This window comes from Oncorhynchus kisutch, linkage group LG15 (genome assembly GCF_002021735.2).
Source record: "Oncorhynchus kisutch isolate 150728-3 linkage group LG15, Okis_V2, whole genome shotgun sequence".
NCBI lineage: Eukaryota > Metazoa > Chordata > Actinopteri > Salmoniformes > Salmonidae > Oncorhynchus > Oncorhynchus kisutch.
Window position 1 is genome coordinate 30589332 of NC_034188.2, and position 24414 is coordinate 30613745.

Sequence of the window (24414 nt, forward strand, 5' to 3'; positions counted from 1 at the left end):
AGGGGGGTGAGAGTGAGGGATAGGAGAAAGAGAGGGGAGGAAAGGGGGTGAGAGCGAGGGATAGGAGAAAGAGAGGGGAGGGAGGGATTGGAGAAAGAGGGGAAGAAAGGGGGGCGAGAGTGAGTGATAGGGGAAAGAGAGTGGAGGAAAGGGGGTCGAGAGTGAGGGATAGGAGAAAGAGGGGAGGAAAGGGGTGCGAGAGTGAGGGATAGGAGAAAGAGGGGAGGAAAGGGGTGCGAGAGTGAGGGATAGGAGAAAGAGGGGGGGAGTGAGGGAGAGGAGAAAGAGAGGGGAGGAAAGGGGGTGAGAGTGAGGGATAGGAGAAAGAGAGGGGAGGAAGGGGGGGAGTGAGGGAGTGGAGAAAGAGAGGGGTTATTTGAATATGAGACAAGAGACGATTTGTGTTAGCATGACAAAAGAACCCACCCTCTCCCCTGATTGGTGTCACATCTCAGGCACTAAAGTCATGCAGGCCCCCTGGGTGGGGTGATGTGGGGCATATTTATGCATCCGAGGTGTGATATTGGGGAGGACAGGGGGCGGGGAAGGACCTGTCATCAAATTTGAAGAGCCGAAGTGTGCACAGCTACTACATAGAGAAAAGTTTGCATTTCTTGAAGAACTGCCCAAGACTTAAACCCCCCTCACTTTTTCCTAAAATGGAAATAAAGCAGACTACACCTCACTGCTTTGACAGGTGAGAACTCCAGGCCAAGCCCACATTAACAAACGCATGACAGCCTTGAAAAAAGAGGAGCCATGAAAGGTTTTGGGAAGATCTAACGCACTCTAACCCTCCATAGCAACTGAGCTGTGCTTTGACTTTCCTCATTTTCTATCTTCTGCTCTCCGTCTTCCTTCATGTCCCATGTCTCCTGCTATCCACATGAGGCCCTGGCTGAGGTCCATAACAAGCCTCCCTTCACTTGGTGGACTGTGGCCTCTGGGCTCCAACAGGGCTGTTTGCTACTGCAGGTGAAATCGTGGCACTGCAGGGTCCCTCTCATTCAAAATGAGTCTACAATACCTTTTGTCTCTGACCTCATGACCAGGAACAAGAATTTTCTCTGACCTCAAATTACCTGGCCAGCAAAAAAATGATCTGGATCATAGTCATCGCCTAAACCTGTGGCCCAGAGTGTTCCTGGTTAGTTGGCATAGTCATGAAAAACGTACGACCCCACTTATGACCATAACAAGAACAGTACAGAGATAATTGAAGCTGGATCATACAAGATATCAACCCAGCGGAGCCGCAGGACTTCACAGCTCAATAACTAGAGACCATTTATGTACAATCCATGTCATGACCCCATGAGACTGGCTGTATGCATATTGTCACCAAGATGGAGGAGATAGGGCTCCGGAGCAGATTAACTGTGGCTGATTCAGCTTTGGGAAAGCCACTTGCTTAATGACGCGGTCCTAGAAACAACTGAGACAAGACCAAAAGGAGAAGATGGAGAGAGTGAGATAGGTCACAGCCCTCTCCAGACAAATTGTGGGCAGGCTAATCTGGGCAGCCCTGCCTGGCCTCCAGGACACACCTCCAGCTGGTCGGGAGGGAGGGAGAGAGCACTGACTAACTCACCATGACAATTAATCAATAAGTGACAGAGTCAGTCAGAACTGAACGTGTCCCACCTCCCCTACGTTCCCAGGGTAACCAACGCTCCCCACCCGGCAGGACAAGGCAGGCGGTGTCTCCCATAAACACCTCGCAGATCAGATCAGGGAGGGAACTTTATCCCCCTCTGAACCCCGCTGCACAGGACTTAGTGTGGGGGTCAGGTGTCTGTGGAGGAGGGTGTATGTGTGATATGTGTGTGAGGTGGGGCAGGGGGGGGGGCTTTGTGTGTTTATGGGTTTTGAAGGGGGGCTTTGTATGTATGTTTCGCACACGTGTTTGTGGGAGGTTGTTGAATGGAGGGGCGGCATGGGTATTGAGTTTGAGACAGGTTACAGCCAGCAGCTTAATGAACACTGATCCTGACAATAAGAATATGATCAGGAGCCATCTTATGGGGCTAAGTCGCCACGCGGCCATTGTGTGTCTGTCAATCTGTGTTCCTTCTCACTGTCCCCCAACCAACACTAATCAATATCTGTAGCCTAGAGGAGAGTCTGCCCCCCGCATCGCCTCCCTCCTACCTCCATTAACCCCTGCGCCCCAATCACTGCATTGTCCCTATACAGTACCATTCTCAGATAGTTGTCACTGGACATATGACATATGTACCTCAAGTGTGGACCCGTTTTCTAGGCTCTCAAGACGGGTCAAGTAGGGTCAAAGGATTACTTCCTGCTCTTGGTGAGTAAGGTGAAAGCCCACTACACGCTTTAGTGTTGGTAGACAATGTGAAATATGACAACAAATGAATATGGCTTATAGAACTTGGACCATCTTCAGGGTCGGATTTCACACTGGAGAGGTTGCCCTCAACACCTCTGTTATTATCACTGACGTACATGACACATAACCGTCGGTATGCTATGTCATTTCTCCATACAGGTATTAACCGTCGGTATGCTATGTCATTTCTGCATACAGGTATTAACCGTCGGTATGCTATGTCATTTCTGCATACAGGTATTAACCGTCGGTATGCTATGTCATTTCTCCATACAGGTATTAACCGTCGGTATGCTATGTCATTTCTCCATACAGGTATTAACCGTCGGTATGCTATGTCATTTCTGCATACAGGTATTAACCGTCGGTATGCTATGTCATTTCTCCATACAGGTATTAACCGTCGGTATGCTATGTCATTTCTGCATACAGGTATTAACCGTCGGTATGCTATGTCATTTCTCCATACAGGTATTAACCGTCGGTATGCTATGTCATTTCTCCATACAGGTATTAACCGTCGGCATGCTATGTCATTTCTCCATACAGGTATTAACCGTCGGCATGCTATGTCATTTCTCCATACAGGTATTAACCGTCGGTGTGCTATGTCATTTCTTCATACAGGTATTAACCGTCGGTATGCTATGTCATTTCTGCATACAGGTATTAACCGTCGGTATGCTATGTCATTTCTCCATACAGGTATTAACCGTCGGTATGCTATGTCATTTCTGCATACAGGTATTAACCGTCGGTATGCTATGTCATTTCTCCATACAGGTATAAACCGTCGGTATGCTATGTCATTTCTGCATACAGGTATTAACCGTCGGTATGCTATGTCATTTCTCCATACAGGTATTAACCGTCGGTATGCTATGTCATTTCTCCATACAGGTATTAACCGTCGGTATGCTATGTCATTTCTCCATACAGGTATTAACCGTCGGTATGCTATGTCATTTCTCCATACAGGTATTAACCGTCGGTATGCTATGTCATTTCTCCATACAGGTATCCCTCTCGGCTGTATGTATGTGTCATCCACCAATCACATGCAGTCATATTCCCAAAAGTTCAAGTGAACCTCAACAACAGGGCTTCATGGAACACGAGACCCAAAAGAATCCCTGTAGGGAGAAGCCTTTACAAACATCCCTTCGCTAGAACAACAACCACCAGCACCAGCGAATACTACATTTCTAGCCCTGCGTGGGATCTGTGTGTTTTCTTTGGGGACAAAGGAACTGTAAAACCTGTCTCCTATTCACACGCACCTGCTGTGCTAAAACAAACAGTGCTGGGGATTCAGACACCTTAATGGATGAGCCGACCATTAGGGACTAAGTCTGGGTAAACCAGGCCGTGGGTGCTTGGGTTCTGTTGACGTACGTACGCTAGACTCAGGGGATAGGGACGGGGATGGGAACAGGCTAGGTGCTGGGTGTTGTCGAGGAAAGGTAACTCTAGTGTGGCACCTAAGGTCACCTGGCTGGCAGCCTGGCACGCCCCCACACTGCTGAGTCATAGGTGAGGCATGTAAAAACACACAATGACAGTGGGTAATATGGAGAGGAGATACTCTGGTCAGGCCTGCTTTCATACTATTTCTGAGTGGGCAGGTTTAAAAGGGTATGTTGAGTATAGCATGTCAATTGAAGTTATAAATCTATATTAAATTCATAAATAAAGTTAGCCGATTTCCATTTCTGTTTTCTTTCATCTACTTCCTGAATAGAATTGACATTCACCCCAACCCTGAGTGAGTGGATATGGATTCCACACGCCTTATCAGGTGAAGACTAACAATATCAGCGTCTCAATCAAACGTTGTTGGACAACAATCCTCGATTACACAAGATTGCCATTCTACAAGACTGCCAATGGTTTCTCCCTGTTAATGAAAGAGAATGCCACAGATAGAAAGTGGTGCAGGCCTGGACAGATAACACAGTGTGTATGTTTAATTGAAAAACAAGTACAATTATTTATTTTTAACTTGAATTCTTAGAAGGAACCCTTTCCTAACACACGTCTTCACATTTATACCTAAAAACCTGTCCAACGTCTATAAACCTTTCATTCTAATAATGTACCTTCCTACTGACATCAATGGAAGTCATTTGGTCCTAAGGCCCTGCTCTGATTTGGAAGTGGCGGTGGCTTTGAAGCGTCTCCCACTCTGCATTCTTTGTGGTTGTGCAACGCATGGTGATACAACCATAAGCTGTAATTAACAAGAGACTTTAATGGAGCATGTCTGTTTGGCGGATCGGTGCTGATTTCCTCTCAGGCAGAGGAGTATTGAGTTGGTGAAAAAAACAAATTGGATGAGAAAAGAGAGGGAAAATAGCAGTGTATTGGCTGAGCCTCTATCAGTCAGTTAGAGTCAGTGTATTGACTGAGGTCTCTCTATCAATCAGTTAGGGTCACTGTATTGACTGAGGTCTCTCTATCAGTCAGTTAGGGTCAGTGTATTGACTGAGGCCTCTCTATCATTCAGTTAGGGTCAGTGTATTGACTGAGGCCTCTCTATCAGTCAGTTAGGGTCAGTGTATTGACTGAGGCCTCTCTATCAGTCAGTTAGGGTCAGTGTATTGACTGAGGTCTCTCTATCAGTCAGTTAGGGTCAGTGTATTGACTGAGGCCTCTCTATCAGTCAGTTAGGGTCAGTGTATTGACTGAGGCCTCTCTATCAGTCAGTTAGGGTCAGTGTATTGACTGAGGTCTCTCTATCAGTCAGTTAGGGTCAGTGTATTGACTGAGGTCTCTCTATCAATCAGTTAGGGTCAGTGTATTGACTGAGGTCTCTCTATCAGTCAGTTAGGGTCAGTGTATTGACTGAGGCCTCTCTATCAGTCAGTTAGGGTCAGTGTATTGACTGAGGCCTCTCTATCAGTCAGTTAGGGTCAGTGTATTGACTGAGGTCTCTCTATCAGTCAGTTAGGGTCAGTGTATTGACTGAGGTCTCTCTATCAATCAGTTAGGGTCAGTGTATTGACTGAGGTCTCTCTATCAGTCAGTTAGGGTCAGTGTATTGACTGAGGCCTCTCTATCAGTCAGTTAGGGTCAGTGTATTGACTGAGGCATCTCTATCAGTCAGTTAGGGTCAGTGTATTGACTGAGGACTCTCTATCAGTCAGTTAGGGTCAGTGTATTGACTGAGGCCTCTCTATCAGTCAGTTAGGGTCAGTGTATTGACTGAGGCCTCTCTATCAGTCAGTTAGGGTCAGTGTATTGACTGAGTCCTCTCTATCAGTCAGTTAGGGTCAGTGTGAGTGGATGAGGCCTGGCTGAAGAGGAAAAGAGAGAGAGGGCGGGATGGAGGGCTCTCAGTGGGTCAACACCAAAGCCCTGACCCCAGGAGGATTTGATGCCATTTTCCCACGCAGGGAGCCGACCTGAGAGTAGCTTGTTAACAACATCTGCCCCAGTTCAGGGAGATTAACCCCCACCACACCGCCCCAACCACCACACCTCCACACATACACACACTGACTGACTTGACACACACCCCTCTCTGCTGGCTGTGAGTCTTGACGGTCCCGCACGAGTGTCACCACTTCGGACAGGCCTGCCTCAAGCTGGACATACAGGGTGCTCCAGGTCAAGCCAACTGAGCTCAGAGGGGAGGGCCTCCTGGAGAGCCCAGCCACAGCAGATCAATACCAATACAGCCTGTGCCTGCTTCTGGTCTGGATTGCAGCCTGACAGACAGACTGAATTGAACATCTCATCGGAGTTTCAGTCTCACTGCAACAGTCACCTACTGTATACGGCACAAAACTAACCAGATTTACTTCTAACTATGTGGGTTCATTTTTGGAAAGAGGTGTGTCCTGATAGGTGTCCACAGAGACCGAGAAGGCGTGAGATGTCTCAACATCAGTCAGTCTGTCTGGCACAGATTTTGACAACGACTTTTCCACACATCACAATGACGTGGACAGAACCTTCTAAAACACCCACTCATATTCCATCACACCACCTAGTTCACATACTGGGACACCCATGTAACTTGTTATAACGAGAGAAAAAACACACAGTATATCAATGTAAGTATGACACTGAAGCGCTGTAACACACACAGAGAACAAGTATTTGATACTTACAAAGCATGTAGAGGTCTGTAATTTTTATCATAGGTACACTTCAACTGTGAGAGACGGAATCTAAAACAAAAATCCAGAAAATCACATTGTATATTTTTAAGTAACTTAATTTGCATTTTATTGCATGGCATAAGTATTTGATCACCGACCAACCAGTAAGAATTCCGGCTCTCACAGACCTGTTCGTTTTTCTTTAAGAAGCCCTCTTGTTCTCCACTCATTACCTGTATTAACTGCACCTGTTTGAACTCGTTACCTGTATAAAAGACACCTGTCCACACACTCAATCAAACAGACTCCAACCGCTCCACAATGGCCAAGACCAGAGAGCTGTGTAAGGACATCAGGGATAAAATTGTAGACCTGCACAAGGCTGGGATGGGATACAGGACAATAGGCAAGCAGCTTGGTGAGAAGGCAACAACTGTTGGCGCAATTGTTAGAAAATGGAAGAAGTTCAAGATGACGGTCAATCACCCTCGGTCTGGGGCTCCATGCAAGATCTCACCTCGTAGGGCATCAATGATCATGAGGAAGGTGAGGGATCAGCAAAGAACTACACGGCAGGACCTGGTCAATGACCTGAAGAGGCCTGGGACCACAGTCTCAAATAAAACCATTAGTAACACACTACGCCGTCATGGATTAAAATACTGCAGCGCACGCAAGGTCCCCCTGCTCAAGCCAGCGCATGTCCAGGCCCGTCTGAAGTTTGCCAATGACTATCTGGATGATCCAGAGGAGGAATGGGAGAAGGTCATGTGGTCTGATGAGACAAAAATAGAGCTTTTTGGTCTAAACTCCACTCGCCGTGTTTGGAGGAAGAAGAAGGATGAGTACAACCTCAAGAACACCATCCCAACCGTGAAGCATGGAGATGGAAACGTCATTCTTTTGGGATGCTTTTCTGCAAAGGCGACAGGACGACTGCACCGTATTGAGGGGAGGATGGATGGGGCCATGTATCGTGAGATCTTGGCCAACAACCTCCTTCCCTCAGTAAGAGCATTGAAGATGGGTCGTTCTGCTTTTCTGATGTATCAAATACTTATGTCGTGCAATAAAATGCAAATGAATTACTTAATCATACAATGTGATTTTAGATTCCATCTCTCACAGTTGAAGTGTACCTATGATAAAAATTACAGACCTCTACATGCTTTGTAAGTAGGAAAACCTGCAAAATCGGCAGTGTATCAAATACTTGTTCTCCCACTGTATGTAAGTGGAAGAGCATTAAAAAAATGCTCCGGGAAAAAAAGTATGAGACAGAAGCTCTGTGAATACACACACACATAGGGAAACAATCATTTACCAGGGTTGGGGTCAATTACATTTAAATTCCAGTCAAGTCATAAAGTACACACAATTCCAAATTTTCCAAATTGAATAGCATTGGAAGAGAATTGGAATTTCACTGTACTTTCTTAATTGACTGGAAGTGAAATGTAATTGAACTCAAACTGAGCATTTAAACCCACAATCACAAGCACCACACAGAAGCAGATAGAAGCCTCTGGGAATCCACTGAATTCGTGTTCTACAGGGTTGTAATTAAGTTCATTTTTGGAGAAGGTTAAACAAACAGGCCCAGTGAGGTCATAGGCAGATGGAAGTGGGGATATGCCCGCACTCGCTCAGTGGGCACAGTGCTCCACATGACAGGCCCTGAGAGAGGCCCTCTGGGTGCTGCTCAGCGAGAGGGCGGAGAGGAAGGTTGTGTGGGGGGGGGGGGGTTAGCTACTGAGGGTTTAGCTACTGAGTTACACGGTTTTAGCCATGTTTTAAGTGTCCTCAGAAGAAGCAATACAGATCATAGGAAGTGGGATCTAGGAAGTTACATACATTGGAAAACAAAGCTTAAGACTTAGTGCAGCAGTAAGACTTTGATAACTGTTGCATCATATTTCCTGTAGGGCCTTGCTATCCTAATGGAAAAGTACCACAGAACTGAACCCTACAAACTATGAGGGCTGAGCCTGGAGGCCGCTCTGCTCGGGCATCACATACCAATTGACTGATCTAGCACATTTTGACAGATGGCACAGAACCGTGACTCTCTCTCTGACTCTGACCCAGTGCAAACACCTCTGACATGGCCAACCGGGAAGGGAAAAGCTGCTTAATTGCAAAAAAATGACTTGGAGAGGGTGATTAGCTGATAGACAGCCGCTATCGTACTAGATTGACATAAGACCCTGTCAGTGAATGCAGGGAGGTCCGGATAATCTTTCCCTCCACAAAGGTGCATGGGGCTAATCCAGGCCGCTGTGCTGAGCTCTGGATCAAATCCTACACAGGGAGTGTGGGAAGGCCAGCGGGGACTGCCAATGCTCTGGCCCTCTTCGTGGCCGGGGTAGCCTATCCCAGGGTGCTTTGCAGCAGTATAGGCATACCTGCTGAGAAGGGTCTGACTGCAACCCGCATCCAGGGAAACCCCAGGGAAGAACCGCTCAGGGAAGAACCGCCCAGGTTAAACAAGCCCCCTCTTGCTTCTCATTCTATTGGCTCCTGGCTACTTCCTCGTTCTATGGGTAGACTATAGCATTGTATCTAAGCCTAACCCTTTTCCTAACCTTAACCTCATTCTCAACCTGCTACGTTAGTTCTCCTCAACTGCTGCGTTAGTTCTCCCCGCGTGCTGCGTTAGTTCTCCCCGCGTGCTGCGTTAGCTTTCCTCGCGTGCTGCGTTAGCTTTCCTCATGTGCTGCGTTAGCTTTCCTCACGTGCTGCGTTAGTTATCCTCACCTGCTGCGTTAGCTTTCCTCACGTGCTGCGTTAGTTATCCTCACCTGCTGCGTTAGCTTTCCTCACGTGCTGCGTTAGTTCTCCTAACATGCTATGTCAACAAGAACCTTGGGCGGTTCTTCCTTAGGCAGATCTTCCCTGGAGTTTCCCTGGACGCGGGTCGCAGTCAGACCTTATTGTGTCTGCTTGCTCCATAGCTCTACTGTAAGGACGTTGGATAGAGGGAGTGAGCTGGGATGCCAAGAAGCAGGGTCTCAGAAAAACTCATGAAACTGACTGGAATGGTTTTGCGTAACAGACTGCAATGAAGCCAACGATAAGCAATATAGGTTTCTGGGTTAGTGATTTAATAGTGAACTCATCATGTAGACCCAGCAGAGACCCAGCAGTCATAGTAAAGAACTGTGTCCCACCGCTGCTTATCTAGGCATCAAAGACAAGAAGAAAGTTAGCGTTTGTGTGTGAGTATGTGTGTGTTTCAAAGGGATTTATGAATTACAGTGCCTTCGTAAAGTATTCAGACCCCTTGACTTTTTTCCACAATTTGTTAGGTTACAGCCTTTTACTAAAATGTATGAAATTGGTTTTTCTCCCATCAATCTACACACAATAAACCCTTGTGACAAAGCAAAAACAGTTGACATTTTTGCTAATATATTTTTAAAAATCGAATGGAAATATCACATTTACATAAGTATTCAGACATTTTATTCTCGAGTGACGCAGCGGTCTAAGATACTGCATTGCAGTGCTAGAGGCGTCACTACAGACCCTGGTTCGATTCCAGGCTGTATCACAACCGGCCATGATTGGGAGTCCCATAGGGCGGAGCACAATTGACCCAGCATCATCCGGGTTGGTGTTTAGCCGTGGTAGGCCGTCATTGTAAATAATAATTTGTTCTTAACTGACTTGCCTTGTAAAAAAAGGTTTAAAAAAATAACATACAAAAATAAGTGACTCAGTACTTTGAAGTATCTTTGGCAGCAATTACAGCAATTACAATTACAGCAATTACAATTACAGCAATTACTGTTTTCTTGGGTATGAAAAACAAGCTTGACACACTGGTATTTGGGGAGTTTCTCCCATTCTTCTCAACAGATCCTCTCGAGCTTTGTCGGTTTGGATGGGGAGTGTTGCTGCACAGCTTTTTTCAGGTCTCTCCATATATTTTCGATTGGGTTCAAGTCCGGGATCTGGCTGGGCCACTCAAGGGCATTCAGAGACTTGTCCATAAGCCACTCCTGTGTTGTTTTGGCTATATGCTTTGGGTTGTTGTCCTGTTGGAATGTGAACCGTTGCCCCAGTCTGAGCTCTGGAGCAGGTTTTCATCAAGGATCCCTTTACTTTGCTCCGTTCATCTTTCCCTCAATCCTGACTAGTCTCCCAGTCCCTGCTCCTGATGAACATCCCCACAGCATGATGCTGCCACCACCATGCTTCACCGTGGGGATTGTGCCAGGTTTCCTCCAGACATAACGCTTGGCATTCAGGGCAAAGACAAATCTTGGTTTCATCAGAGTCTTTAGGTGCCTTTCGGCAAACTCCAAGCAGGCTGTCATGTGTCATTTACTGAGGAGTGGCTTCTGTCTGGCCACTTTACCATGAAAGTCTGATTGGTGGAGTGATTGGTGGAAGATTCTCCCATCACCACAGAGAAACTCTGGAGCTCTGTCAGAGTGACCATCGGGTTCTTGGTCACCTCCCTGACCAAGGCCCATCAGTTTGGCCGGGGCGGCCAGCTCTAGGAAGAGTGTTGGTGGTACCAAACTTCCATTTAAGGATGATGGAGGCCACTGTGTTCTTGGGGACCTTCAATGCTGCAGAAATGTTTTGGTATCCTTCCTCCAATCTGTGCCTCGACACAATCCTGTCACGGAGCTCTAAAGACAATTCCTTTGACCTCACGGCTTGGTTTTTGATCTTATATGCACTGTCAACTGTGGTACCGTATAGACAGGTGTGTGCCTTTCCAAATCATGTCCAATCAATTGAATTTACCACAGTTGGACTCCAATCAAGTTGTAGAAACATCTCAAGGATGATCAATGTAAACAGGATGCACCTGAGCTCAATTACGAGTCTCATAACAAAGGGTCTGAATACCTATGTTAATAAGGTATGTTTATTTTTAATACATTTGCAAACAATATTTAAAAACCTGTTTGCACTTTGTCATTATGCGGTATTGTGTGTAGATTGCTGAGGATTTTACTTATTTAATCCATTTTAGATTAAGGCTGTAATATAAAATGTGGGAAAAGTCGAGGAGTCCAAATACTTGGCGAAGGCACTGCACATCCAAATAGAAGGAATTGAGTCTCTCTTTCTTCCTAATAGCAGCAGAACTTAGCAGAAACCTGAAGGAAACCTTTAGGAAACGGTTTCAAATTCAAGCGTTTTATTCTGTTTGTCAAGTCACATTCAAAACAAGGATATGACTAATGCAAGTATATTAAGAGCCACATTCAGACAACAATGATTCAATTATTTAATCTAATAATATTCTGCTTTTTAATATTCTGACAAAACATGCCTCGTAAAATAATTGTCTGGAAATTAAAGATTTCAAAAAACTGAATGAATCTAGTTACTATAGGCCTATGAATTCCCAAATAAATTGGAATTCTTTCTTGTTCATTAATTTAGTCAAAGTATAGACTAAGTCTATATGATATGTCAAGTCCTGCAGTCTCTAGTTTTATCTTATCTTGATTATTGTCCAGTCATATGGTCAAGTCCTGCAGTCTCTAGTTTTATCTCATCTTGATTATTGTCCAGTCATATGGTCAAGTCCTGCAGTCTCTAGTTTTATCTCATCTTGATTATTGTCCAGTCATATGGTCAAGTCCTGCAGTCTCTAGTTTTATCTCATCTTGATCATTGTCCAGTCATATGGTCAAGTCCTGCAGTCTCTAGTTTTATCTCATCTTGATCATTGTCCAGTCATATGGTCAAGTGCTATAAAGAAGGAGCTTGAAGAACTACAGCTGGCCCAGAACAGAGCGGCATGTTTTGCTCTTCATTGTAATCAGAGGGATAATATCAATACTATTAAAATCTAAAAACTAAGTTTTAAGTGAGAATAAGCATTGGTCTGAAGCCGAGAGGAAATTCACGAGCACCACAATGCCTATTCTACAATGCTCTACCAAGGTTTTCCAGCACACAGCTTTGACCTACTGCAGTAGCTATGTTGGTATTGTACTTGGAACTATATGTACGTACGTTGCTTTGGATTCAAACCTTCTCAAAACAGCCTAATTCATACTTTTAGAGGTGCTTCCACAATAATGGGATTTGTACCACATACAAGGTATTGAACTATTCCCACACCACACTAAGACATTATCCCATTCCACTACCTTTACGTTTTTCTATTTTATTAAATGAAAGAAAGCTTTGCTTTTATACTTACAAGACCATCAGGCTTAATTGAGCTGTTTTGTCTTGTAATAATGTGGTACATGCATGTATTCCCTAATCCTTTATTTGAACAAAACAGGTCATAAAGAAAGCTCCATAATCAGATTCTTTATTGGTCAGTAGGTGTCCAACATAACAGGTAGTGGTGTGTTGGACATAGTATCTCAGATGGAGCCCGTCTGCATTCCTGATTTCTGTAGCTGTTATAGCTTACCTGTGTAATATTGACTCAGAACCCCTTGTTTCGAACGTGCTTCTACACCTGCATTGCTTGCTGTTTGGGGTTTTAGGCTGGGTTTCTGTACAGCACTTTGAGATATCAGCTGATGTACGAAGGGCTATATAAATAAATTTGATTTGGTCCTGTTTTATCAAATTGCTGTGCTGATCAGTGGGTAGCTCATTGCTTCTGTCAACTTACAGTTGTAGCTCCTTGAATTAATTGTTGCAATAAAGATGGTAATGCCACAATAATGCACATTTACAATAGGATTATATCTAAAAATACACTCTACAAAAATATAAAACGCAGCATGCAACAATTTCAAAGATTTTGTGTGTGGATTAATTGGCAGAGTAGAGGACCTTGAGCATTTCAGGTAAAATAACTCAATGATATTTTAACCTGCGTGTCGTGATTGCGTTTGGTGTGGGGGGACAAAATAAATGTATGCACGATGGCGCACGCGCACAGCCGGTTTGGGTTCCGTGTAAGCCACCTGTCTACACACAGTTTGAAGTACAACACCAACAAAGCTATTGTAGTATGTCAAACCTTGGTAGAGCATGGGTGGAATAGGAATTGTGGTGGTCTTGTGAATTTCCTTTCTTTTTCCGCTTCAGACCAACGCTTATTCTCAGTTAAAACAGTTTGTTTTTCATTTCCATGGTTTTTACACCGGAAGGTGATTATGCAACATTATAATTAAGCAATAAGGTACGAGGGGGTTTGGTATATGCCCAATGCACGCCTAATACCTGGATACAGCGCTATTGGCCATATACCACGAAACCCTGAAGTGCCTTATTGCTATTATAAAACAGATTACCAACGTAATTACATGTATATAGAAGTAAAAATAAATATTGTGGTATACGGTCTGATATACCATGGCTTTCAGCCAATCATCATCGTCGTTCAGGGAACAACAACCCAGTTTATAATACAGCGTAACACAGCAATAAAAGTAAAGTAAACAATGACAGACAATGTGGTTCATATTTATTTAATATTAACAGCTGATTTTCCAGATGGAAGGAAAAAAACAGAAACCCACTTATGCCAATACGGAGAAAACTGTAGAAAAAAATCCCTGATCTCTCTTAAGACAATTGAGCAAGCTTCTGGAAAACACACAAATAAATCAACAAGTACCCATGAACTATTTACATGAAAATATACCTTCAAGTTCACTGAAGGCCTAGTACTACATTACCCAAAATTCACCTTGTTTTTCACTAAATAACATTTACAACCAAATGTACACTCATCAGATATAGTCAACTTTATAAATACAATTCAGGGATGGCCACAACTGCTCTTGACAAGCCACATGTTTATGCAGGCTTTTTATTCATGGTCTCGATAAACATCTGACGTCTCGATAAACAGCTGAGTAGTAGAATCAGGTGTGGTAGCACTGGGCTTGAATTTTAAAAAACCTGCATAACTCTGTGGCTAATCAAGAGCAATTTTGATATTTCCTGCTATAGACACTAAGGAATGGGAAACACTTGTCAGATACAAAAGTAATTAGACAAGTGCAAAACTGAAGAAACATACAGTACCAATCAAAAAGTTGACACACCTACTCATTCAAGGCTTTTTCTTTATTTTTACTATTTTCTACATTGTAGAATAATAGTGAAGACATCAAAACTATGAAATAACACCTATGGAATCATGTAGTGAGCAAAAAAAGTGTTAAACAAATCAAAATATATGCTATATTTGAGACTCTTCAAAGTAGCCACCCTTTGCCTTGATGACAGCTTTGCACACTCTTGGCACTCTCTCAAACTGCTTCATGAGGTATTCCTTTGGAATGCATTTCAATAACAGGTGTGCCTTGTTAAAAGTTCATTTGTGGATAATCTTTCCTTCTTAATGCATTTGAGCCAATCAATCAGTTGTGCTGTGACAAGGTAGCGGTGGCATACAGAAGATGGTATTTTACCAAATAGGGCTAAGTTCATATCATGGCAAAAACAGCTCAAATAAGCAAAGAGAAACAACAGTCCATTACTTTAAAGACAAAGGTCAGTCTATACTGAACATTAATACCTTTGATAGTTTCTTCATGTGCAGTCGTAAAAACCATCAAGCGCTATGATGAAAAACTGCCACTCAGGAGGACCGCCACAGGAAAGGAAGACCCAGAGTTACCTCTGCTGCAGAGGATAAGTTCATCAGAGTTACCAGCCTCAGAAATTGCAGCCCAAATAATTGCTTCACAGAGTTCAAGTAACAGACACATCAACACCAACTGTTCAGAGGAGACTGCGTGAATCAGGCCTTCATGGTCCAATTGCTGCAAAAGAAACCACTACTAAATAAGATTAAGACGTACTTGGGCCAAGAAACATGAACAATGGACATTAGACCGGTGGAAATCTGTCCTTTGGTCTGATGAGTCCAAATTTGAGATTTTTGCTTCCAACCATCGTGTCTTTGTGAGACGCAGAGTAGGTGATCGGATTATATCTGCATGTGTGGTTCCCACCATGAAGCATGGAGGAGGAGGTGTGATGGTGCTTTGGTGGTGTCACAGTCAGTGATTTATTTAGAATTCAAGGCAAAGGGTGGCTACTTTCATGAGTCTCAAATATAAAACAATGATTTGTTTAACACTTTTTTGGTTGCGACATGATTCCATGTGTTATTTCATAGTTTTGATGTCTTCACTACTATACAATGCAGAAAATAGTAAAGAGAAAGACCCGTGAATGAGTACGTGTCCAAACATTTGACTGTCCAACTCCAGTAAGAGCACATGTCATAAATGGAAGTATAAATATGAAAACATGTGGGAGAACTTGAAGTATTGATAAGCAGCTTACACTTCTTGAACTCAACCATTTGGTTCAAATATACATTTAGATGTGTGAACAGTCATCCATAATAACCACAAATCGATAAGGCGTAGCTTTCAGACTCCTGGTGAGTCTCAAAGCTGGTCTCTTCGCCGTTCTAGCAGGACGAACACAATTGTATACACCACCACATTCACTGCCACTCCACTAAACCAAAGGCTCTTTTAAAAGCCACCTAATAAATGAAAATGTGTGTCGGTAAGGAGCTGTCAAAACTATAAACTCAATTGTCAAAATGTATCCTCTGGGAGGAAAACCCACAATCTTAAAATATACAGGACCTCTAGTCATTACACTACGAACCCCGTTCTAAAAACTTTGATTTGACAGACCATTTATATATGGACAGTCTTGAAGCGTTACTTCAAAAACAATTTTGTTTGTTAATTTTGCTTGCTTGGTCAAAACATCATGCTAAAAAAAGTTGATTTGTGGAAAACAGACTCATTAATCACGTAGCTTGCCAAGTAAGCAAGCATGTCATTATTTTGACTGCGCACAGCATGGCACACAATTTAAGCAAGCAGAGGGGGTTTGATTCATCTGTCCTTGGCTACACTGGACTATGGCCCATCACATCATCGGGGAGGGAAGGCAGATTAAAACGCTTTATCAAAGGCAATCACTTTTGCATGTCAAAATACAGAATCCTACATGTGTTAAGTCAAATCAAGCTTTATACAGCACATTTCAGACATGAAAATAAATAAATAAAATCTGAAATATTTACTACACAAACATAAGATAAAACAAAGACAAACTGATCAATTAAAAAGCACCCTAAGGAAAAGCAAAGCTAAAGAGATATTTAGAAACATATATTAAAACAATATTTCCCCCCAGCAGTCTATTCCAGAGGCTGGGGGAAACATGTTCACAATATTTCCCCCCAGCAGTCTATTCCAGAGGCTGGGGGAAACATGTTCACAATATTTCCCCCCAGCAGTCTATTCCAGAGGCTGGGGGAAACATGTTCACAATATTTCCCCCCAGCAGTCTATTCCAGAGGCTGGGGGAAACATGTTCACAATATTTCCCCCCAGCAGTCTATTCCAGAGGCTGGGGGAAACATGTTCACAATATTTCCCCCCAGCAGTCTATTCCAGAGGCTGGGGGAAACATGTTCACAATATTTCCCCCCAGCAGTCTATTCCAGAGGCTGGGGGAAACATGTTCACAATATTTCCCCCCAGCAGTCTATTCCAGAGGCTGGGGGAAACATGTTCACAATATTTCCCCCCAGCAGTCTATTCCAGAGGCTGGGGGAAACATGTTCACAATATTTCCCCCCAGCAGTCTATTCCAGAGGCTGGGGGAAACATGTTCACAATATTTCCCCCCAGCAGTCTATTCCAGAGGCTGGGGGAAACATGTTCACAATATTTCCCCCCAGCAGTCTATTCCAGAGGCTGGGGGAATAATAACAGAAGGCTGCCTCTCCATGCCTCTTAGTCCTAGGCTTTGGGACAATTAAAAGGCTAGTGTCAGAGGACCTACTGGCTACATAACTTATTCTATTTATATTTAATCTTTATTTAACCTAGGCAAATCCGTTAAGAACAAATTATTTTTACAATAAGTCTAATGTGTGTTCTCAATCTCGTCTTGGTCAGTACCCGTGCTTAATTACGACACTTTTGCTGAGCTGACTTCGGACTGAGTGGGCACCTGGCTCAAGTCCAGGAGGTTGGCCCCGGTTCCAAATCGATTGATCAAACCCCCTCAATGATTCTGATGTTGTTTTACCTGGATGCACCATGTGCAGGACCCACACCCTCCGACTACTTTTTTAACTTGTTGATGGCAACTTCAGATTTTCTGGGAACACACTGAAAAGTAACACAACACTTAATCAGTCAGCACAAATGTGGATTATAATGACTAGGCAGGAAAGGGAGCTGGACTGTATTCTCCATGTTTGAAACAGCTATTCTGGACACTGGCAGCGCAACACAGGCTCATGTTCACATGTGCGTTTTGGGGTTCAAGCATCATTTGGCCAGGTAGCTTTACTTGGCCCTTTGCGCTCTAGTGACTCCTTGTGGCGGGCCAGGCGCCTTCAGGCTGACCTTGGTCGTCAGTTGAACGTGTTTCCTCTGACACATTGGTGTGGCTGGCTTCCGGGTTAAGCGGGCGGGCGTTAAGGTGTGTGGTTAGGCGTGTCATGTTTCTGGGGGCGTATGACTCGACCTTCGCCTCCCAAGCCTGTTGGGGAGTTAGAGACAAGAGCGGAATTGGGGCTACATTTTTTTAAATCTAGGCCCTACAAACTTATTCAGTCTGAAAAGGTGGCAAGTCTAATTGTCACTTTATGTACTCCGTTGTCTAGTTCTTATACGATGCCTAGATATTGAGCTGGCACAACCACCTATTGAGTGTAAGGGGGCAATTACTTGTTCACACAGGGGCATTGGGTGTAATTTTGTTTATGAAATAAGTATGTAATGGTTGTGTTATTGGTTCACTCAGGTTCCCTTTTTCCTATGTTAAGTTTTGGTTGAAAATCTGATACCGTTCCGTGTAAAACAAAATATGCAAAAGTAGAGAAAATTAGAAAAGGGGAAAATACTTCCATAGCACTGTAGCTATGTGCCCCAGGGGCAACAGTTTTGATTAATTTCTAATCGCTCTCACGCGCTCATTTTTGTCCGTTAAGAACAAACAATGTGCTACCTTTTTGCAGCATTTCTGACAATGCTAATAGGTTTTCAGGCTAATCTGAGTTCTAATGCCCGGTGGTTATTTGCTCTGCAACACAGCTGCTTGCACCATGCTACCAGTCATTAGAAGTGTATGCGAACAAACTTAGGCTTCTGTATATAGCTAACTATATGATGGTATTCAATGAGGTTAATCAATAAAATGCAAGCAGTTATTTTGATTAGCTAGGTAGCTAACTAGTTAATGCTACCTAGCTAACGTTAGCTTGCAAAGTCCAGCAGCTAGCCTCTCTAGCTAGCTAACACCAGTCAGCTGAAAGCTAGCTAGATAACAAACAGGCAAATGAGAAGGTAGCTAGCCAATAAGTGTTTTTATTTTGATTAGCTAGCTAACTAGTTATCTAACGTAATGTTATACCAATCAGATGAGCTAATGTTGGCTAAGTAGCTAACCAGCAAACAAGGAATGCTAGATGGCTATATTTTGACAAGTATGAAATTTATAAAGCCCTTTTTTACATCAGCAGATGTCCCAAAGTGCTTATACAGAAACCCAGCCTAAAACCCCAAACAGAAAGCAATGCAGATATAGAAGCAAGGTGGCTAGGAAAAACTCCCTAGAAAGGCAGGAACCTAGGAAGAAACCAGGCTCAGAGGGGTGGCCCGTCCTCTTCGGGCTGTGCCATGTGAAGACTAAGTACATGGAAATGAAGGCTAGATCGTTCAAGATGTTCAAACGTTCATAGATGACCAGTAGAGTCATCTAGCTAAGGTTTTTCATATAAGGCTAAAGTCATCATGTGTAAAATGCTCATCTAGACACTTGAGTGTAATCGTAGCACAAACATGATTGAGAACATCCTTGGCTGCTATGATAGCCAGTTAACGTTAACTAGCTAGGTAACTTTAGCCAACTTAAAACTAATGTTAGATAACGTGTATGGCAAGTTCATTCGCCACAATATATCATACTTTCTTACACAAGACATAGCTAGTTAATGTTAAGTTTACAACCACCAAACTTTGGGAAACTGCCACGCTGTTCATGTTAATTTGCATTGCACAGACCAAGCGACAGTAAGACAAGGTAGCCCGATTTTAGACAAGAAAAACACGAGTTATCTACACTACATTTCCTCAACTAAGAACAATCCAGACCACAAACCACAGCTGAGAAAACAAATGGCTTTGAATAAACAGTAAGCTAGTTATGAACCGCATATACAGAGCTGTGAAAAAGTATTTGCCCTCTTTGATTCTCTATTTTTTATACTGAATGTGATCAGGTCTTCAACAATCTAATATTAGATCAAATGGAACCGGAGTTCAAATACTTTTTATTAACAAAGTTATGCAACACCCAATTCCCCTGTGTGAAAAAGTAATTGCCCTCTTACACTCAACTGGTAGTGCCACCTTTAGCTGCAATCAAACGCTTCCTGTAGTTGTTGATCAGTCGCTCATATCGCTGTGGAGGAATGTTGGCCCACTCTTGCATGCAGAACTGCTTTAACTCAGTGACATGTGAATTTTCAAGCAAGTCCTGCCACAACATCTCAATTGGGATTAGGTCTGAACTTTGACTAGGTCATTCCAAAACTTCAAATTTGTTCCTTAACCATTTCCATGTAGACTTGATGTTTTGGGTCATTGTCTTGCTGCACAGACAGATGGCCTGACATTCTCCTGTAGAATTCTGATGCAGAATTCATGGTTCCTTCTATTAAGGCAAGTCTTCCAGGTCTTGAGACAGAAAAGCATCCCCAAACCATCAAATCAAATTGATTTAAATTAGCCCTTCTTACATCAGCTGATTTAAAATAAAATAAATGTTTACCTTTATTTAACTAGGCAAGTCAGTTAAGAACAATTTCTTATTATCAATGACAGCCTAGGAACAGTGGGTTAACCGCCTGTTCAGGGGCAGAACGACAGATTTGTACCTTGTCAGCTCAGGGGTTTGAACTTGCAACCTTCCGGTTACTAGTCCAACGCTCTAACCACTAGGCTACCCTACCTCCCCATATCATATCTCAAAGTGCTGCACAGAAACCCAGCCTAAAACCCCAAACAATGCATGCGTAGAAGCATGGTGGCTAGGAAAAACTCCCTTGAAAGGAAACCATCACACTACCACCATCATGCTTGACCATTGGTATAAGGTTCTTACTGTGTAATGCAATGTTTGGTTTTCGCCAGGCATAATGGGACCCATGTCATCCAAAACAATTGTCTGACAGCCCTAATTTTATTTATCTAGGCAAGTCAGTTAAGAAAATATTTTTACCTCGTCAGCTTGGGGATCGATCTCGCAACCTTTCGGGTTACTGGCCTAACGCTCTAGCCACTAGGATACCTTGCGCCCTAATGCTAACGACCTTGTTAAAAATCTGCTCTGTGGTTCTCGGTAACGGACGAATGGCTCATGATGCGAGGCAGGGAGTGTTCATAACCTACAATCAAATTGATTTGCGAATTGTCATAAATATTGGCGTCATATTGGCAGGGACATTTGAATGTAACACCGAGCTTCAACCAAGGGCTATAATAGACACGACAATAATGCATGCCAGTCTCGCTTGGCCAAGAGATTCTTGTTTTTATTAGAAACATTGTTCAAAATTCCTAATTGTTTGCAGTCAACTTACACACACGCTACAAGGGGTCTTTTCACAGTCCCCAAATCCAGAACAAATTCAAGGAATTAAAGTATACAGAGCCAGGATTGTGTGAAACTCCCATTTCATATAGCGCAAGTGGACAGAAAACCTGGTTCCAAAAACAAATAAACATCTCACTGCGAAACGCTTCTCCCCAATGTGACCTACTTTTTGTGTGCAAATATAACAGAGATGTATACACTGTTTTAATGTATGTAAATTGTAAAGTATTTTACCTGTGATGTCTTTTTGCTTGTGTCTGACCCTAGTAAGACTGGACACCTGGAAGACTAGCCGTCGCTATTGAGGATCCTAATAAAATAAACACAACAAAAAAAAATCAAATATGAATCGTCACACTGTCACCCCGTTGAACATGTTGGCGTTAAACTGTGCACAATAAAGGAGTGGATTTACAGGTAGGCCTACCTAGATGCCATCTGATATGACGATGTATAAAGGATCCAAAGTCAATATTGTAAAGACTTTGCTGAACTCCACACTGTGAAAAGGAGCGTTGTTAACGATTAGATTGAGTCAACGCAGCCTTCATAGTTCATCATTTATGGCTGAACCATTCAGTGAACACATTCCATAGAATCAACCAGACTACAGTAAATATACCCAAATCGACAAACATTCCATTTCGAAATACACTATATTGAGTAGCCTAAATTGTATGTCATGGTTTGGTGGTTTGGTTAAGCCCAATGGGCCTTACAAGCAAATCAGTACGTTAAATTCAGATGAGTAAATTAAAACAATTTCGCTTTTCAGAATTAAAATCTTCAAGTCAGCAATAAAAGGAAACGTTAGACCTACACTTTATAGGCCCATTGGCTTTTACATATTTTAGGTGCTGCCGTATTTCTCCATGTCCCAGCTATTCAACAAAATTGCATAAGTGAGTAACTAGTCAGATACCGGTGTATTTAGTTAAGCCTAAATAGTCATGGGAAAAAATGAATAAATTCACCACAACCAAAGTTAGGAGGGAAGAAAAATCCTGTATTTCGATAACTTTAATGATCAGCATAATATCTTCCAGTTAACAGAATTATACAAAACAATAATTGGGCTATGCAACACTATACAAAATCTAAATGAACGTACATTTTATTTACTAAAATTAGTGTTTGCAGTAGGCCTATTTTAAATGGAAGAGATTGTGAAAACTTGAGTTATACAAGACCGTGTTCATCCGTCATGTTTGAGTTCTCATTAGTCACACTTCGTTAGACCCATCGCCTAAGATAAATCACTTTGCTTTTCAATGTTCCACTCATTTCATTCTGTGAAGCGGCATCTCCCATGATACCTGACAGATTTCACTCATCAAACTCACGTCACATCCACTATGGACAAGTACTCATCAGGTGGCTCATACCCCACACAATCACCAAAACACACGGACTCAGTAATCTTGTTTCGTACAAATTTATTCATCATTTAAGAATAGAGGATGGTCTTAAAATAAGTAGAAACGTCAGTTTTAAATAAAACCTCCTGGCCCATGATGAGTTAACCTGACTAAAAAAAAAGTCAAACAAAAATGGAACATAAAAAAAAAGTACTATAAATAAAAACTTGCACCCCACAGTCTTACATTTCATTAAAACCTAGGTCATGAAGAAAAAGACTACAAAGATTTGGACACAGCCGACACTGACATTCTACAAATTAAGTGTAAACACGTATGAACCAACTCTCAATCCAGCTTTTCTGAAATACAACGCCTCTTCACGAGGCCAGATGCCTTTTTCAGAGAAAATATGATGGCATTATTAAAATAGAAGTCCAATTCTTCTACAGAAGTTGATTGCTTATAAATCATGATAAAAGCCTATTTGCAATGCAATTTACTCTGGTGGACTGAACATTCAGTTTCAGTCCAGGATATGTAGTTTTAAAATGCTTTAAAAATGGACAACTCAATGAAATAAAAAAATCAAATGCATTATTGTTTTTTTAACTACTGAACGGCGATTATTTTAGCAATCAAAATGTTCAAGTATACGAAGTACTTAAGTTTATAGTCATTTTTTCAAATGTGGGTTAGGGGTAGCGTTCCGTTCACGCCAGTCCCCGCGGTCTGATAGTGCGGATGTACACTGTGTAACCGACTGGTCTGCAGGGACGGGTGATCCGCGCTGTCGCCACCGGGAGGCAGGTACATGCTGATCATATCCCTCAGGTCCCCCAAACACGCTCTCTGGGAGTGAGAAGTAATCGCCGGAGGTGGTGAACTCGGCTCGGTCTTGCACACGGAGGCCATGGAACCCAAGCCCATGGCACTGGAGGTTTGCTGCGTGTATGCGGGGGACATGCTGTACGTGGATGCTGCGTTCATGTAGGTCTGCGCCGAGGACATCATGGGGTACTGGAGCCCTGCCATCTCATACCGGTGCATCTGCTGAATCTGTGGGCTGTGATGCTGAGGGTAGGCCAACTGGTCCTGCATGAGGGAGTACGCACTGTTGGTCCAGCCATTCATGTGAGCATAACTGTCCATCCGCTGTCCCACCGAGACGCCGTTGTTGACAGCGTTGGCACCTGGCGCCAGAAGTCCTCCAGGCAAAGAATACTTGTCTTTCTTGAGCAGGGTCTTGGTCTTCCTGCGGGGACGGTATTTGTAATCCGGATGCTCCTTCATGTGCATGGCGCGCAGACGCTTGGCCTCGTCGATGAAGGGTCTCTTCTCCGCGTCGGTCAAAAGTTTCCAGTCTGCACCGAGCCGCTTGCTAATCTCAGAGTTGTGCATTTTAGGGTTCTCTTGTGCCATCTTTCTCCGCTGTCCACGGGACCATACCATGAAAGCATTCATAGGCCGCTTCACCCGGTCCTGGTCGTTGGCACTGTTGTTCTTGTTGCCCGCCGCTGAACCCGAATTGGACTGCGGGAGTGGGCTCTTGATCTCGGTTTCCATCATGTTATACATTCGAACGGCTTTGAAATGTTCACTCTCAGGCGTGGATAAAGTTCAACAAAAATACCATCAAAGACAAGAGAGATAGAAATAGTACTGACCAGTCTCATGTGAGGGAAAAAAAAGTTGTCAAAAGAAGCTCAGGCAATGTTAGTTTGTCAGGTGCTTCCAATTTCTCAGTGCTCATCAGTTCGCTCTGAAACAGAACTCTGCAAACTTGTCCGCCAACCTCAGCTGTTATTAGTTCCCGGGTCATGTGATTTGGATTGACAGCGAAACAATGCGTTGCTCCCGACCAATCACAGCACGTCTTCGTCTACCGAATTGAGTTGGACAGTGCTCTGGTTGGAGTTGTAGAAGGAAAGGGATAGATTCAACTTTATACATAAAGAACATATTATAAAAAACTAGGTGGTTCGATCCCGGAATG

The 24414-nt window shown here is 43.2% G+C and overlaps 1 protein-coding gene across 1 annotated transcript; it reads right to left on the reverse strand.

Moving 5' to 3' along the window:
• Positions 1–22479: 22479 nt before the first annotated feature.
• LOC109905142 (transcription factor Sox-3-like) lies at positions 22480–24205 on the reverse strand. Its single transcript, XM_020502351.2, has one exon. It carries the CDS (start codon positions 23994–23996, stop codon positions 23103–23105), a length of 894 nt encoding a protein of 297 aa, XP_020357940.1. The 5' UTR covers positions 23997–24205; the 3' UTR covers positions 22480–23102.
• Positions 24206–24414: the final 209 nt, after the last annotated feature.